This window comes from Synchiropus splendidus, chromosome 5, assembly GCF_027744825.2.
Source record: "Synchiropus splendidus isolate RoL2022-P1 chromosome 5, RoL_Sspl_1.0, whole genome shotgun sequence".
NCBI lineage: Eukaryota > Metazoa > Chordata > Actinopteri > Syngnathiformes > Callionymidae > Synchiropus > Synchiropus splendidus.
The window spans coordinates 9,363,273-9,381,958 of NC_071338.1; the positions used below are offsets into that span (position 1 = coordinate 9,363,273).

The 18,686-nt window shown below is 41.2% G+C and overlaps 1 protein-coding gene across 1 annotated transcript; it reads right to left on the minus strand.

The window, feature by feature from the left end:
- Positions 1-13,421: 13,421 nt before the first annotated feature.
- Positions 13,422-18,352, minus strand: dhrs7cb (dehydrogenase/reductase (SDR family) member 7Cb). Its single transcript, XM_053866012.1, has 7 exons — positions 18,184-18,352; positions 16,981-17,137; positions 15,942-16,054; positions 14,963-15,173; positions 14,793-14,885; positions 14,240-14,401; positions 13,422-14,167 (listed from the first exon to the last, which is right to left on the minus strand). The coding sequence occupies exons 2-7, from the start codon at positions 17,132-17,134 to the stop codon at positions 13,962-13,964; spliced, it is 939 nt and encodes a 312-aa protein (XP_053721987.1). The 5' UTR covers positions 17,135-17,137; positions 18,184-18,352; the 3' UTR covers positions 13,422-13,961.
- Between the last annotated feature and the right edge of the window lie 334 nt (positions 18,353-18,686).

Below are 18,686 nucleotides of genomic sequence, written 5' to 3' on the forward strand. Positions count from 1 at the left end.
CACAGACAGCACAGAGATCCGCTGTATTCTTATCAATCACCTTTGCTCAAACAAAATACATTCTACTCATCCAATTCAATGACATCAGTAAAATGTAACATGTTTCCACCACATTGTGTTCTCTTAAGTTGAGCAGATCTTTTTCATTTTGACTCTAAAATATGAGTCATTTGTCAGATTAAGTTGTGGTAGCATAGTAGTTTCAGTTACATTAATAACCGTATCTTCTGTAACTTTCAAGACAGCAGAGCAAGAATGATACAAGCAGCTGTGAGTGAGTGTTTTTCAATAATCAATCAGTAAGAAATAAAAATCTCACGATGCTATGACATTAAATTCACAATACTTGGTACATTTTTAGATAAATGTACGAAGATAACACTGAATTAATTTGGAGTAGAGGAAAATAATGTTGGGTGTGAATGTGCAGCGGCTTATTGGAATGACAGTGCACAACTTGTTTACCCGGCTTCACCTTGTCCACCTGCCAACCACCAAGCTGGCTCAATATAGGTGTGCCGCTGACCCACAGAGTGGCCAGGGATAATCTGTAGGTGCCAGATGAGATCAACAAGATCCAAGAGGGGATAATCTGCGATTACGCTGCTTTCAGGAGGAAGTTTGTGTGTTCGCGTGGACCGTTGCATGTGTTTAGGTTTTAATGAACTGGGTCCTCCTGTGACCTGTAGATGTTGTCAATGAGAGGGTTTTGTCTGGTGGTGAAATCAGGTCATGAGCCACTCATGAGAGAAAACACAGTAGACTGTCTTCAAATGAGATTTACAATATCATTATGTTTGACTGACACATTTTTGGAACATAAATTACAGTTCATTGGTGCGCAGGATATCGATGACACAGCAAAACTGTCAAGTTGAAGGGTATTTCTCTTTCTTGGGAATTTCTCTTTATTTGGGAATTTTTCTTCATTTGGGAATTTCTCTTTTTGGGAATTTGGGAATTTGGGAAAATAAGATTCCACAGGGTTGATGTTTGGAGAAATGGTGAGCTCTGTAAGGTTGTGCCTCTGTTGTTGGTTGATTCACACTCTCATAGCCATGATCAATCATGTCAACACAAGGGATGTGAAATGTAAAAATGGATGAATACCTCTGTAGGAAATAGATTTTGTCAGAGAGTTCTTGTCCAGTAAAGGTTCATTATTATTCACTGAAAAGCAGGTCAGAAATGATCACTTGGATATTAGGCATGCTCTGTGCTTTAGGGTGCATGCAGTGTAGCAATTTACACAATGGACTTAGAAAAAATTCCTTCCTGTCTTTCTGAGGAGACGATCACCACATAATTCTTTTTACACAGTGAAAATGGTTTGTGGTTTGGACAACAAACTCTGGAGTTATAATGTTGCATTTACAGTTTGATTGCGTGTTTGTTGAAACTTTAAATCATTTAAATATTACTTTTTAGTTTGTCAGAGGGTCAAATGTTTAAGCCTTCCTTTCCTCAACGCAGTGAGTCCCTCATCATGATGATGCTCTGTTTTGAAGAAGTCGCTATATATAGTTGTCCCCCTCAGTGAGAATGATCCCACTGCTCCTTCAGCACATTTCAGCTCTGACCTGGGAGAGATACGTCTGTTAACTGTGGTTGGCTGATCTGTCACTGGTGGCTTCATCACTTATAACACTTTGTGCTACTTCATAAAGCTCACATCCATGACTACAAACCTTCATCATGACCTAGGTAACTAGGTAACCTGTCACCAAGTGGGTGGTTAAATGACAACTGATGGACACATAGATGGAACAGTTAAATCCTACTTCCACTACAGCTGTAATCGTAATGAACTTATCAAAGATTACGTGAAGGATCAACTAAAGTAGTGGGACATAAACATTTTGGTCCGATGTCCTTCAGCCTGACCTGCTGACTCTCCTCTCTCTGGTTGCTGGCAGCTGGACATTCTCTCTGTCATGCTAATTCTACAGCTCAAGGAATGGCAGCCATACTTTGATGCGCTTGTAGGCTCAACCTAATCTGCCCTAATGCACTTCTGAGTGCCCATCGTCCCTATCAACCAAACAGCATCTTTACCGAGACGGGCTAATGAGATGAGCCACACCCTTTAACCCTGTTAAGATCCCAGATTAACACAGTTAGAAGGATGGTGAGAGTAACAGCATCTACCCGTTTGGTAGATGCTGGTGCTGGAGAGTCTTTTCGGGATCTTAATAAGTTCACCTAGATCTCAGTATTGACCCACTGGTAACCAACCGGAGCGTGAACAACTGACATTCCATATTGATTTCTCCGGGGAGACCGGGCCGTGTTAGTGATTCATTTCATTTATTTACCTACAAATCAATACATGCATGTTTCATGTGTTTCATTTGCTTTCTGTTTTTGAGAATACAGTCGTTTGCCCCCAACACGGACCCTGTTCTTAGCGAACATATCAAAAAACGAATATGCATAATTTAGAGAAGATCATTATCATATCGAGGGCTTCAAACATTGAGCACAGGCAAAGTTGCAGGTCAAAGAAAAAAAAATAAAAATAAAAATTTGACATTGAACAGTCTCCACAGACATGGCAATACATCTAAAAGGAATGCAATGCAATAGTTCCGCTGCCAGCCACCAGCGGCAGTTTTGGAAGGCAGTTCTGATTTGACAGCAACTGTAAGAGACACTTTTGATTCCGTTGTGTTCGGGACTTTCGGCAATTCCATTTCTGTGACTACTTTGGTTCCTTGTTTAATTGTGACCCTGTGTTGTTTTGTTACTTTTGCGAAATGTATCTTTGTTAAATAACTTGAATAAGTCCAACAAATAAAATAAAATCCTGTAGTTTAGTGAGCACCATCCAAGTTTATTTGATCAGGTCCAAATTTAGCCGAACAATACTTTGGCTCATACAAAATTTTTAAGATCCAAAGCGATTTCTCTCTTTAAATCAACAAAGTATGAGCGCTGAGTTGCTTATTTATGTATTTCAAAAATAAAAGACAGCAACGCTCATTAAAACATCAGCACAATATGTTTGTAAATGTACTGTGTTTGTAAATTGATAATTCACAATAATCATTAATGAGGTAGTTGCTGCTGAGCTTGTGTCAAGAGAAAGCACAACACTGCCAAATGACATCATAACATCTACTTAGCCAGTGTCTTCTCTGTTTAATCACAATGGAAAAAATGATGCAATTTTAAGGGAGGCCACCTGCGCTGCTTTCGTCCATTGCTAGGCTGCTATTTCTGTGAAGTAGTCAGGGTCAGCCACTAAAGGTGGGGTCCCGACACAGCTGAGGTCCCAAGACTTGGCGAATATATGAGAATATATAGCAAATCTATGAACACTTGTTTAGGTGATACTGATGCAGTCAATACAAGTTTATCAATGCTGTATAATGCTGAGCTACACCAATATGAAATGAAGGGTTCAACAAACAGAATGGATTTGGGAATTTCAAACTGACAAAAGCTTTATCACGAATGTGATGTTGAATTTTGCCTCAGAACTTCTGATCCTGATGGTACCACCACCGACTCATGCTCAGGCAAAAAGAAAGAAAGACATTTGTTGTCAACATTCTTCATACAGACTGACCATCAGATGTTGTTAAGAGTGTTTTAGGAATGTCATCCACGCAGAAACTAAAGTGAAATCTCTAATCTTTAAAGCTACAGGTTAATATTTCGGTTTAAAAATGAGTTGTATGAGTGGTGTTTTCAAAGTAGAAGAGATTACCTGCCTTCAATTTCACAGGCTTCAGACCACATCTGCTCACATTGTTTAACATCCCTGTTGTAAAGAGGGGTGGATTATTGTTTCTCTGGCCTCTGAGAGGTTGGGGCGGTGGAACGACACGGATGTTATCCCAGATAAATCTGTTATCCAGGGTTTGCACAGAGATACATTTTGTCAAGGATTAAATAGAGCGAGTGAGCGAATAATCCCATGCAGCTTCCTGTTTTACCTTTCACAAAACCAACTGTTGGGAATGATAATGAGTTTTCTTCGTAGAAACACCCACATGCTGATGCAACACATTATTGTAGCTGTGATGGTGTGGAAAAAAAAACAGAGTCCTTGTTTCCATGTTCCGGCACGGAGGTGGTGCATGTTTAATCACAATGTATCATGCATAGCTCAGCAGCGGCTTATGATTCTTCAGTCGTATCATCTACGTCCAGATTAGAGCCATTGTTGACTCTGCTCCCAGACAGTATTATAAACCCTAACAGGGCAGTTTCACTCATGCTTGTGCGTATAAAAACACATGCACACCTGTATGTTCATGCTGAAAATGCAGCACACGATTGTTTGCTTCTTTTAACAAGGCAAAATAGCCTGTGTGACAATTAGCACTTTTTCGCTGCATTAGATATGCAATTTACACACACTATGTGCTGTATATTCACTACAGCACATAGTGTACAGCGCCGGTGCAGAACTGTGTATTTCTGGTGAGCAGGGTCTGCAGTAAAACAGTGACATTTTTACTGAAGAAAGTTTTTTGTGTTTAGTGTCTGTTTTTTATGACTCCGGAGCGGTCTTTCGTCTTGTGTCGTGCCGGGTGGCATCGTGCACTTGGGCTCTCCGAACTGGAATTGCTGAATCAGCAGGAAACACACACTCTGATTTAGATCAGTGAGTTTCCAGCACTGGTTTGATATTCTACACGTAATCTTAGTAAATCATTCCATCGTTTGCCGTTTGGTATTAGCAAATTTCGTGTGTTTGGAGTTATTTTACTTTGCTCTGTTAGTGATTTATAGTTGTCTTCTTCCTAATTTCAATGTACTAATACCATCATAAGATTAGAACAGGAAGCAGTTGTACATATTTTTTTTAAATCTCTTTTCATATCTCACTACATGGCTCACTAAAAAACCTAAGTTGAGGCTGATGTTGGGGCATTTGACTGCAACTCACTGATGTCATCAATTACACTGAAGACACTGGTCTTCACTGGTCGCTTGTTTTTCATGTCATTCCAGCTGTTTTGGGGACATTTTACACTGTATTAGACAACAATGTCTGGTGTGTTTGACTTACCATGACTTCAGAGCCCAATCTGAAATCTAAATTCATCTTCAAACCATTTTACCCAAAGTGCGGGTCAAGTCATGAACTGAAAGCGAAGAGGAAAGACGTTGATTTTCCCCCAGTTACTGAAGATCACCAGACTATACATTGATCATTCCTGACGTCGGGATCTGAACTTCACTGATAGAAACCTTCTCGATCGTCAGTAATCTCTCTCACTGAGTTCAATGTGTGAGCAGTGCGGATCAATCAAGACGCTCCTTACTACGTAGCTTTTTCCCCCTATTTCCTTGTAAAATAAATATGATAACACTCTTTCTTGTTTAGTTTTGGCTGTGAAACGTCACATTCTGTTACAGCCGTGGCGGAGGTCCATCATCAGTTCATATCTGAGGTGAGGACGACTCGTAATGTTAAGAAGTGACAGAGAAATAAGGAGGTTAAGCCGGTGGTGGTAAATAGGTTGTCGCACGGCTGATGACAACTTCCTTCAGACGTGCTTCATCGTGGGTCACAAACCAACAATTTTGCGCAGAGCTCCGCCAGCTCAGGAGAAAAAAAGGCCATCACCTGAGACGCGGAGCAGGGGGCGAATCGGACTCAGACCCACCTGAGACAGAACCCACAGCGTGAAAAGCCCCTTAAGTACTTGCCAGTCAATGAAATGAGAAGCAGGTCTCTGGTGGCTTGATCCAATATAAATGTATAATAAATACATTTGAAATAAATAAATTACATTGAAAGAATTATTACATTTTTATGACTATAAAAAATCCCCTTTACATTGAGTACTCTGATTTCATTAAAAACAAAAGTTTTTGTTTTTTTTTTCATTTTTAGTAGTAGGACACAGAGGACAGGGTGAGATGGAGGAAGATGATCCGGTGTGGCCACCCCTGAAGGGAGAAGCCGAAAGGAAAAGAAGAAGAAGAAGATGAGGATTGTTAGTTACCGAAATGCATTGTCCTAACATTCTCACCGACCCATTTGAAATGATCAGATAGTGACATATATGTCAATATCAACTGCTATTTGCGCCACCCTCCTCCCTCCCCTTGAAGCTCTGCTTCACTGCAAAGACAAAAAGTTAGTGCATCATCAATGCTCTGCCGGCTTATGTGAGAGTTGGACGAAAGGGGGTTGGACTTTAAGTTGTATGAACCACCTCTCAAGATCGCACACCCTGCCTTTAGCTTCAGTTGTGTATTCGCGTCAATATTCACAACTATGCCTCAACCAGAGCCCTACTCTTGTACTGGCAGACTTTATTGTCACACACACAAGCCACACACACCATTAAAAAAGGTGTGCTCCATTATTACATTTTTTTTTAATATTTCAAACTGCCCTTGCTATTCTGCTTTTCATTTTCTAAGTGTGGTGCATTCACTGCAGAGGTTCCTTTGACTGCCACTGGTGACAGGAAATATGGCAGCCCATGTCAATATCCATTGTATGGCAACACCAATAAAAGTCACCAAGGGAAACATTCAGGTCGAATTGCCTCAATAAAGCATGTCCCCGACAGTAGCTCTTTTTAAGTGGGGGTTTAAATACAGCCTAAGAGTTATTTTCAGTAAGAGTCTGTTCATTTGCTCTCCCACTTTCCAACTGGCTCCATGAGTCTGGACGCCCAGTTTGTCAGGTCCCTGACAGCCGCAGAGGTGGAGTTCAGGAGATACGGGGGGAATATGGATGAAAGGGGGGATCAGCCATGAGGCAGGGGTCAGGCATGCATGGATGTAGAGGAGGATAGAAACACACATTTTAATTGTCTGGCAAGACTTTTGTTCGCTTGCGAAAAGCTGACAGCATGTTTCTTTATGCACCAACTAAAAGGACCAGTGTGTGTGTGTTTGTGTGTCATTGTGCAAGACTGCGTGTTAGTGTGTGTGTGTCTTTTACATGGCCGCTAACAAGTCTCGGATCAGCGGTTATGAAAGGAGTGGGCGGTAACCCTTGTGTTTATATCTGTGGAATTGTGATGTTTGATTGGCTGGCAAGGTTCAGGCGGTTATTTGGGATTTGTGAAGGGAGGCCACTTGGGATGTTGGGTAATCTTTGTTTGTCAAGGCAAATAATGTGGCCTCTGTTATCATGTATTCACATTCTGCAAGCTTTGGATAAAGAGGATTTATTTATTTATTCTGTTAGGAAAAAACGCATTCATATGTAGACTTTATTTTTGCCGCTCGACCCACTGGAGCCCACTGACCTCTGGAGACAAGAGACCCGTCCAGACATCTGGAGTTTAATTGCACAAGTTCAATACTGAAATATAAACTGTTCAGTATGTTGTTACTGGAGATTCCTATAATGAAGTAGGTGTTCCATGTTCTAAAGAATGCAGACAAGTGAAAGTAATAGGGGTGGAACACATCTTCACGCCCACCGTGTAATGTATTGGGACTGTGTCCTATACTGACACCAAAAGCAGCCTTCAGCGTTGCATGGTGACACATTAGGATTTCATTTGAAGCACATACACAGCCTTCTTTATATTATTTAATATTATATTATATAATATTCTAAGTCACTTAAAAGAAAATTGGAAGTTGAGGGTAAGTAAGGCATGTGATGGTTTCACTTTCACTCCGTGGTTGTCAGTGTGTCTGTTGCTATTTAAAGCTGCTCAAACTGCCTTGTGTTTTTGCCACAGTGACTTCCTGACACCACCGTCACTAAGGAGGAGCACCACAAGGGGCAATATATAGCAACTGACATCCAGCGCAAGTCAGTGAAGAAAGCAGACAGGAAAATATTTCTGGCCTGGAAACTATGTCTGAGCTGCCGCTTTTTGGTGACGCAACAGAAATGCAAGGTTCCTAACTGTCAAAGCAGTTGAGCCAACAAATATTTACTCGACATCCATGCAGTATAGTCCATTCAGTGTTTGCATAGTCCTGGAGAGATTCATACCTTTGGGTCGAGTCATCTGTCACCATGGAGAAAGATGGAAGATAGAAAGTATCAATTTTGAAGACCAAATAAGGTTGTTCTTACTAAGTGCAAAAGTACTTGTAGAACCAGTGTGTGGTGTTTTCCAAAAAAGATGATCAAGATTAGACGTGTAGAAAGTGTCACACTTTGTTTTCTTGTTTATTTGATGATTATGTTAGTGGTTTGTCCAGGTTTATACACATTATTTGATGCAGACAAATTCAGTTTAATTCATTCAAGATTAATTCATTTTAAATGGTTAAAAACAAATTCCCTAATATATGTCAGTGTGTCTGTTGCTATTTAAAGCTGCTCAAACGGCCTTGTGTTTTTGCCACAGTGACTTCCTGACACCACCGTCAGTAAGGAGGAGCACCACAAAGGGCAATATAATAAGAGTTACAGGCTCTAGACCCTGTAACTTGGGGTTGGTTTTCAACATGTTCCTATGAGTTACAGGCTCTAGACCCTGTAACTCTTAGGAACATGTTGGATTAATTCATTTTAAATGGTTAAAAACGAATTCCCTAATATATTTAGGTTGCTCCTCATTGCTTCAGAACCAAAAAACGTCCAAACATCTGTGTTTCTGGCAGAGATTACCTGTGAAGTGTCTTGACACTTCTCTGTGCACAAGTGCTTTTTTTTTCCCCTCTTACTGAGCTTAAGTCACGTGACCCTGGTCGATCCAAGGGTCGCTCAGATGCGTTGATATCTATGCTCAGGCACACACACAAGCTTACTTTTCATTGTCTGTGGAGACGCCAAGAGGTGTTGAAGTTATTTTCCGATTCGGAGAAAACCCAATCGTGTGCCCTGAAAGACTCTCTGAACGGGGTTGGCTTCCCACGTAAGCCAAGAAGGTGAGGAAGGGTCAAGGCCTCTGCTCTCAGTAGCTTTAGAAATCCCCCCTCACCAGGCGCCCCTCCTGTTTCATTAGCCCGCACCGTCCACTCATTATCACCCCCTCTAATTTAGCTGCCGGGCCAAGAAGAGGGTTGAGTGCGTGTTGGTGTGGGGGATGTTGTGTTTTGCCCGTGTGCTCTCTGAATTCAGACCAGGAAAGATTCCATGATGATGCTGCTTTTCTTCCTCAAGAAGAGCAGCGGACCTAATGACCCCTCTCTAATTGCACAGTGTCAATATTGTTGCATTTGGATTCCCACAGCTCTCATATAATATTCAGAAGCTATGAGGGAACAGAGGAAGGGCCGGTGTAACGTGTCAGGCTTCAACTTTGGCAACAGTGAGGAGAATCTCAGCAGCAGACTGTACTGGAAGCAAAAACAGATGCTCTTTATTTTGAACATCAGACCTGCCCAGCATTAGTGAGACTAGTATGCCATGTTGTATGTACTGTACAGGTGCGTCAAAGTATTTTGGGATACGGCTGATATTTTATTTATTTTTACGAGCCTGTCCTTGGCCATTTCCGAGGGCAGATTTACGTATAAACCCCAGAGCAAGTTGAGTGTGCAATATTTTGAGAGTCGAAACCTGTAGAATACTACTAATACTACTACAATAGAGTGTCTCCAACCAGTCTCCTGGTAATCCTTCATCAGCCTCTTTCCTTTCAATTGTTTTCTAGCCCAGGAGGTGGACTCAGCCACTTTTGCTGTCGCTGAGTAATAAACCAAAAGTAATAAAAACAGTGAGGCCTTGGTTATTCACAGCTCTCGCAGCTCATGAGTTCCAATCTTGACACTGGACATTGACTCACCTTTCCAAACATTGACAGATAATTGGCAGACAGTCAATCATGAGTCTGGAACTTTATTAGCGTCTCACATTAGACCTGAGCAGATCAATAGAGGCCCTGACATTGTGACACAATGACACTTTCACAGTGAGCCGCTGCTAATGGCCACACAGACAAAGTCCTGAAGAAGCCTCTAGTTTCAGTGGGTTCTCAGTTTGCATCTCCAACATGTCCGTTTTCAGTCGTATGATGGACCCTTTTGATCAGACCTTGGGCTCTTGCGTTTACTGAACATTCGGAGGTCCATGTTGGGGTTCCATCTTACGCTGTGGAGTTTGTGAGGTTAAAGCGAAGGGATATTAGAAGCAGTGGATCCTGGGATTTATATTAGATTAAGGCAAACTTTTTCCCCTTTAAGATCAAATAACTGTAATCTTTAAGCCAAACAAGACCGAGGGATTAGAGAGACTTCAATGACTAACAAAGACTATCCTGTCTCAGTGAGACATGTGATGTCAAGATTATACCTTCAAAGAATTTAATCCCGACATTTGTCTGACAGGTTGAGTCTGTGTGCACACATCAGTGAGTCAGGGAAACTGATTATCTCCCCAGCCATGCAATATAAGGGTAACAGAGGAAGGATGTGCCGTATCCTAATTTCTGAATTCTTATGAATGTTCCAACTCTGATGAAAGATCTGCAGTTGCTTTTTATGTTCTACTCCGGTTTGTGGTCAGGCGATTGGTCTGAAACGCTGAAATGCTGTGAATAAACAGAATGCTATTGTTTTCCTGTGTGTGTGTCTTGAATGACATTTTCTCAAAACAAATGAAAATGGGTGAAGGAACAGATGCTTTAATTGTACTGGTGTTCCTGATAACCATTTGGATCGTGGCATCTTTTGCTGGATGTCCCAACATAAAGGTCATATCCGCCAAGGCAAAGAGCATCGAAGGGGTATTTAGTGTATTTAGAGTATCTATTCACTCAGCAACCTCCATGCATTACTTTACAACCACCTCATTCTGGTGTTACTGTATCCTTCACATAACCAAAGCAAAAGCAACCAATCCCTTAAAACATTACGATTCAAAGAGTGGAGAATGCCGTATCTACCCACCCATTGAGGTGGAGCCGCTTCCATTGTCCTTCATTCATCCAAAATAGTCATATTCACACTTTAGCACCGGAAGCACTTGGGACTACTGTAAAGTACAAGTGCAATTGCTAATGTGTCGTATAGAACAGGGATTCTTAACCACAGGGCTGGGGCCCTTGGTTGGGCCGCGAGCGCCTCCTAGGGGCCCGCTAAAAGTTTTTTTTGTTTCACACTGTGAGACGCTCAGTTTTAATACATAAGCCATGTATGGTAGGACTAGCGTGTCACTAAATTGACTTGACAGCTGCAAATCTGCGATAGTTACCAACTATGGAGATGATCTTGAAAAGAAAAAAATGATAAAGAAAATGATGACGCCCCCCCCTCCAACAGTAAAAACTGTTCATGAAAGCACCTGTCTAAGCAGTTTTGAAAATTAATCAGAACATTTCATGGCAATACTCTCATTTACACTTTACTTATATCTTCTTCGGATTTTGAATCAATCAATCAATTTTTATTTTATGATATTTAGACATGGTTTTATTATATATTTTTTTATTCTGAATTTTATTCAGTTTTTCAAATTTTCTCAACAGTTTGCATCCAGTGTATTTTTTTTCTTTTTTTTTTTCTTTAGTAAATGTGATCAATATGACTTGCACCTGGTACTGCTGTTGGTTGACTGTTTCAATGACAAATAAATATCTTAGCTATGATCACATGGTCTCATGTCATTTCACTAGGTTTTGGTTTGTTTACGTGTAAGTACATTAAATATGGTTGTTGATCACAAATGAAATCGAGAGGAATTCATCCGTTGTATTGAATGGGCCTTGGCCCCATTTGTTCTGGGAAAGGTGGGCGCCTTCTGTAACCCCTGGTATGTTATCTCCTTCCTTCAGAGACCATTGTCACCATTCCGACTACTGTCAATGGAGTAGCTGTCAAACTTAGCCTTGTGATCTTGTTGTGATTATAAGTTGTAGTAGTAGTAGTAGTAGCAGCAGTAGCAGTAGTAGTATTCATAATAATAACAGCTTCTTAACAAAAAGGTACTGTTAATATAAAATAAATAATTACACATAAATGGCAGCAAAAGCTACAGAAAAAAATGCCTTGATCTTCCACTTACACTGACGTAACATTTTCAGACCGCAGTAGTTACAGTTTGATTCTAATGTATTCTTTTTTTTTTTTTTTTTTTTTTTTTCAATGCACCCACTTCCAGATTGTAATCTGCCTGGTAGTAGTAAATCGGGCTTGAGTTTGGTGACACAACTTTAATTGAATGAATCTAAGCTCAGGTCACCACTGCAGTTTTTTCGGAGCACACTCGTCCTGGTGCCTTCACATTCCATCCAGCAGCACCAAAGCCAGCTCCAGCCAGCCGACATTACCGTAATAGTCATTGGAGCAATAAAATCTGCTATCAACCAATATGTTAAAGTAAGAGCCGGCCCCTGTGGTGTTGTACGTGAAAGATTAGGGAATCATTACCGTGGCCTCTGCATAACCTCCATAAGTCAGGTTAGTGTCAATAAGCAGAGCTTTAAAAATTGATAAGGGTGCTCACCTCACTTATGGAAAGACCATTTCTGAGCAGCAGCCGTCACAGAGAGCTGATTCGTGTATAAATATATTCATATATACAAGTCATGACTTACGATTAGAGCGCATCACTTTTGAGAGTGCTTCCGGACACTCTGGATGCTGTGTTTAATGTCTTAACAACATGGGTGGTGGAGACGGTGAAAAACCTCAAAAGATGACATCGATCATAAACATTAGTCTATCTTCATGTAAAAAAAAAAAAATTACATTTGCTGTTACACAGTCATGCTGTACATGCTTTTGCTGCAGCACTATTCATGAGTGCAAAGACCTGCAGTGGAACACACATGATCTGTATGACATATGTAAATGTGTTGGATCAACATGCCAATTTAAAGAGTCCAACTGAATGCTTTTCAAAAAAATCTGTTCTGTTTGACGCGTGGAAATGTCACCAAGCTGCATTTATTCATGCGACCATTGGACGTGGGTCTGTGTCCTGTGTGGCCCCTGGAGACAAAGGAGGGTGAACTCCCCCGAGGAGAGTGACCTGGAGGACAAGCGCACGCACACCAGCTGGACCTGCAGTCTCCCCGCAGACGCGCCGGCTCCTGATTCACACCACATGTTATTCCCTCTCTTTAATCACTAAAGGTACATCATGTCGGAGCTTGTGAAGCCGAATTGACCCCAGATGAGTGATCCCCGCGGTAATGGCAGCCTCCTGAAGTGATGAGGGCCATTCATCTGACAGTAGAATGGAATTGGTGACGTGACGTTTTCACTTTCCAACAAAATACAAACGCACATTACTAAAAGGACAATAAGAAATACATGGTTTGAGGTTATTGCTCTTCCGCAAAAAATAACTATAGCTATTCTTGAGGCACTGTGAATGCGGCAGGTTGATTCTGCCTCATCTCAGTTTGTTTGATGGTCAAAATAATGAAGCGCCCTTCCAGGGTCCCATCTATCATGAGCGACTCTGTCGGTGTGATCTGTCACTGTCTACTGCTTCCCTCTTGCGGCAGCTTTGAGACCTGCAGTGTGTAAAAATATTGGCCGAAAACGTGGGAGGAAACCCTCATTATACGTACTTAAAAAATCGAAGATTCGTATTAAATTCATCTGAATTATTCCGCTTAAAATGACTGTAAGTCTCGATTTCAAAACCTTTTGGCATTATACACGAGGGCGACATAAATTTTAAGTATGAATAGATGTTTTATTTTTTTAATTAATTTTTTACATGTCGATTTTTCATAACTGCATAACATTCACATTTCTCGTATAAGAATGCTGTTAATGATGAAAAAAAAGTCTGGGCGGACAGGTCTGAGGAAATTAAAATTTAACAAGATCTAGCGCAAATTTCTCATAATAAAAATGCCTTTTATTATTAGTAATGGCAAATCTGCAAAGACAACATGCGTGCTTGTATTTATCCCCTTGTTCCTTTATTATTATTATTATTATTATTATTATTATTATTATTATTATTATTATTATTATTTAATCTATCGTTTCCATATATTCAGACTCTTGTGACATTGTTGTCTGTAAGTAAAAGACAATTAAGACTTTTGGTATACCCCCCACCCTAACAATCCTGGTTTGTCATGGGAATATTAATTGCCTTTCCTAGCATGTTACATCTGCTCCATGAAGACTGAGTCCTTCACTCCAGCGGCCAGCACGGCAAAGAGGAAGGAGGGGAAGAGAGAGCGGAGGTAGAGCGCCACCCTGGGGATGGGATGGGCCAGCACAACCTCCTTCCTCTTCCTGTTCACCGTCTGCATGATCTCATTGGCCAAGGCAGACGGTCGGACACCATGGGTCAGATGACCGGCAACAACTGTGCAGAGACACCAACTATTCAAGTTTCCCAATGAAAGCCACTGAGCATCGCAAATGAAATAGGACTCACATGCAGCCAGAGGGCTTTGTTTGGGGGCCGGCTCCTCTGCAGGTGTGCTGGTTGAGGCGTCAATGAAGGTGTGACTGATGGTGCTGACAACTATCCCGTACTCATCCACTTCAGCCCGCAGGCAGTCAAAGAAAGCTTGTGCGGCATGCTTGGATGCAGCATCTGGCAGACAGAAACATATTTATGACCTTGAGAAACAATTCAGACTTGACTCGCCAGTCGCTGAGTCGCATTCCAGAAAGGACGGAGACCCAACACTGACTCATCTAATTGTTTTCTGTTTTGTCCCTTGTGTATATGTGAGACACATTTTGCTGAGAATGACTGCGAGTCTGAAACCCAAGGTGGTGGGATGGAATTTAAAACAGTGACTGCTCATTACAATGCCTCAAGACCGACGCCATTAATGTCCCACCAGTAACCGCCCAGCATGTCCAACCATATCCACAGAGATGGAACTTGACCCAAGTTGAACTTTCTTCTGAGTTAAGCAACTTGATTTAACCTTTAATATGCAAAAGCTTGAGAGATGAAAATGTTATTTTTGACTCACATGAGCTTCTGAAAGGGACAGCCAGTCTGCCCTGAATACTGGTCACCAACACAACATGTCCGGATCTTCGAGGGATCATAGTGGGGAGAAGCCCTGCCAAATATTTTTAGGGAAAAGAGCAGTTACTTAGAGCACAAGCGGATACTATACTTTTCCGTGTCGCGATCAACCTTTTGTCAAAGTGCTTGGCCCAAAGTAGTTGACATCCATCACGTTCCTGTCCACTTCCAGTGAGATTCTCTGCACCGGAGCTTTTGTCTTCACACTGCTGTTGCAGATCAACACGTCCACATAACCATAACAGTCCACCACCTCTGCTATCACATCCTCCATGCTCTCCATGTCGCTGAAGTCCAGAATCACCAGTTTAGGGGCGAACGTCTGCAAGAACAGATTGAGCCATCCATGTACCAAAAGCATACAAATGATATGTTTCTATGTTAATAAATGTTAATGTCAATAAATTAAATGTTGTGAGATCCGTCAAGTAAGATTTAATAGTTGTCAACAATCTTTTTGAACCAATCTCCTATCCTCACTGCAGCATTAACGTTGGCTTCTGAGATCGCTAGTCTCAAATATTGTTGTCATTTGAAGAAGGAGAAAAACGTGACTATTAAATTATTAAGTATTTTCATGACACATAGTTAAAATATATGGGTTCAAAATAATAGCAGTACACAAATAAAAATAATAGAGAAAAAGCGTCCTGTTTCTTTTTTTTTTCTTTGTTTGGTGAAGGACAGACTGTTGTAAGAAAGTCAATGCGGCAGCAATATAGAGCATTGTCCTTCAAGTCAGGTAGCAGCTGACCAGACTTTAGGTATGTGTTCAATGTGGAAAGCAATTGGATAAAATGTTTTCTGCTCAGCCCTGTGTATCAGAGGACAGAGCACCATCAGTGAGGATATCCTGCTATTGTCCTGACTCAAGGAGGAAGCATGGATTCGGAAGGTGATGACAGTTCATTCACCGATCACAGTGGCCGCATCTTCAAGTGTTGCGTCACTGTTTTGTCATTCCTCAAGTGTCATTTACTTTGCACGCTTCAGCTTTAGACAGGGAGGAGGAAAGATTGGACATACGGCTCTCTCTCTCCAGAATTACATTGTGTGTTTACAATTAGATGACAGCAGTTGAGTTCTGTACTTCTTTGGGGTCAGCGTCGACGATTAAGGAGTCATAGAGAGACTCCAGCTTGTCCCAGCTGGCGCCACATAGGATGAGTCTGGCCCCGCCCTGGTGGAAGCGCCGTGCACACTCTGAAAGAGATAGAGAGCATGATGTTCTTCCTGAAGGTCAGAGCATTTAGACGTTTAATGCAGTAGAGTTGTGCTCAGTTTAGCATCAGAGGGTCGGTACGTCCTATTAGTAGGGATGGCCCAGATGCCACATTTATTTGGATAATTCGCTGAACTCAGCGGTGCAAAAGCTACTTTTTGTTGTTGTTCTTCCTCAATTTTAACAGAATGACTCAACTCAACTAGCTACACACGTTATCGTGCATGTGCGTAAGCATGTATGTGGTCTACAGCACGGTAAATATGAAACTCTGAATGAATAACCATAAATAATTGTTCTAAAAAAAAACAGACTCTGTATTCAGTTTGGTCTCGCCTACGTCTTTGGTCTTAGTGTCTGCATATTCTGGTTGCCACACAGTTTTGACAGTAACATTACTTTAGTTTTGATTTCATCACATTGTGTCTCAGTGTGCAGGCACTTTCATGTGGTTACAAGCATTTGATTCACACAATACCAGTCAAGGTTTGCAATGCTGAACAGTGAATGTGTTTCTACCCAGACTTCCACTGCTTCAGGGGAATTATCAACAACAACAACAACAATAAAATAAATGATAAAATTAATTGAAAAAGGTTCGGCTGCATCTGACCTGCCTGCAACACAGACATGTATCAGAAGATTTGGATGTAAACCTGATATTTGACAATGGTCTGTTGAGGACATGGGCCTCTGAGGAACCAAAGTGGAACATCAAGTACAAATTATTTGGAAAAAAATATACATTATGATTATAAAAAAAAATATTTGTTAGAAGAAGAAAAGGTTTGCTCACAGATCCTAAACACTTGGTGGCTACATGAGAATGAGACAAAATATTCCCCTATCTTTAGTTGCGGTTCATGATGAGGCTAAAGTAGAGGCAGCATAAAACAGACTTATTTACCAGTTCCAACCCCTGACACAGCATCTGTGATGACAACCACTTTGTTTCGCACCAGGGACTTGGACATGAAGTGCATGACCTCATTGTATACGTAGTAGATTCCGGCTGCTATGACGACCAACAGGGGTAACAGCATTACTGAGGGCAGGGCCATTTTCTGTGGAGGAGGAAGAGAGGGCGATGAGTCTTGACTCACGTGTGGGTTTTGTGTAGCAGTCAGGACCGTGTCGACATAGGTTTACGCACAGTTACACACAACCACTACTCCAAAAAATGGGGAAAGTGGAAATAAGGAGTACAAATTATAAGAACTGTTCTTCACTCTGCTCTAAATCTGCGTAATGTGTAATGTAAGAAGAGATATTGCGGATAGTATGCAGTGTAACAATGAAGAAGCCATGTGATATAGTAGTTATGCACATACATACGCGGTTAAAATGTCATAACACATAGCTTGTCATGTGGAAAATTTATGATGTATTAGAGGAGATTGTAATAAACATTCATTCAAGACAAGGACCAGTGTAACATCCAGCTGACATCAGCTGTTTATGTAGATGCTGCAGATTAGATGAAATCACATCCAAATGATCAAAGCCTTGTCCCGTCGTTTATTTTTTCGCCTATGTGTTTAGGATTGATTTAATCAATCTAATCAATGGTCAGAGCTGGATATCACTAATGTTCATCTTTTCATTAAGCTGGAGGAAGTGACCATTGTGTGGTAAAAAGAAAATGGCCTTTGCGACCATAGATCAACATCCACCCCAAATTCCTAGTTAAAATGTTCATATTGGTAAATATGTATGAGCGCGAGACATTAATCACATTAATGAACTAAATGCAAGGTCAGTGTACAGATTTGTTATCAAATAAAGGAAAAAAAATACATGCATTAGACATTTCTGTCTTGCTGCCTTAAAAAGAATGTATTTTACCAGCTAAATGTATTCTGGGCCTGCAGCTAACTCAGTCTGTGTAGTCACTTCCCAAATATTGCTACTGGACACCGCGGCACGAGCAACGCTGTTTTCACTGTTTGACTCAGGAAAGAACATCTAAAAATCAGTGTCACCCCTTTTCAAACTGTGTTTTATTTAGACTGAGATTAGTGGTGAGATTTACTGCTTGTCAACAGTGTATAGCAAATGCAGACAAACACGCACGCACACCTGTAATCCATGCTAATCTTGTGTCACTTACAGTGCGAATCACAAGCTAATCCTTCGGCAGGCCTGACTGTATTTTCCAGGTTTAGTGAAGCAACAGACGCCCGCCTTCCTGCAGTCACTCAGCTCCGATGGTCTGTGCCACCGATCGCCACTCAAGGCAGGAACCTGCTGCCCAGAATAGCCTGTGCTCAAGTCAGCCATTAATACACACATATGTGGGGTGTTACTATCTCAGGCATGCTCCCTTGTTGCCAGCAGGGAGGGGAGGGTGGCTCCTGAAGCTTTCATTTGTACTTTGTCTAAAGCGCATGTTAGTTCAGCTGAGCTCATTTAGAAATAGGCTGCCACTGGGGACTCATGAGCCATGAATGAATCACGCAATCATTATATTCTGACTTAGAACTTAAATTGCTGATAAAGGTTGTGCAGGTGAAACTTCCAAATAATATAGATGTGACGCTCGAGCCCAGTAAAGAGTGTCAGGGTTTTTTTTTAATATTGGAAATATTCATTTGTATTAATTTAATGTGGGTA

Bases quoted from the DNA above. Each gene is read 5' to 3' on its own strand.
- dhrs7cb (XM_053866012.1), bottom strand. From the start codon at position 17,134: ATGGCCCTGCCCTCAGTAATGCTGTTACCCCTGTTGGTCGTCATAGCA. The intron at 14,402-14,792 runs GTGAGTCAAAAA...TCTGTCTGCCAG, and splicing joins TGTCCCTTTCAGAAGCTCAT to ATGCTGCATCCAAGCATGCC. The intron at 14,168-14,239 runs GTGAGTCCTATT...GTCTCTGCACAG, and splicing joins ACAAAGCCCTCTGGCTGCAT to TTGTTGCCGGTCATCTGACC.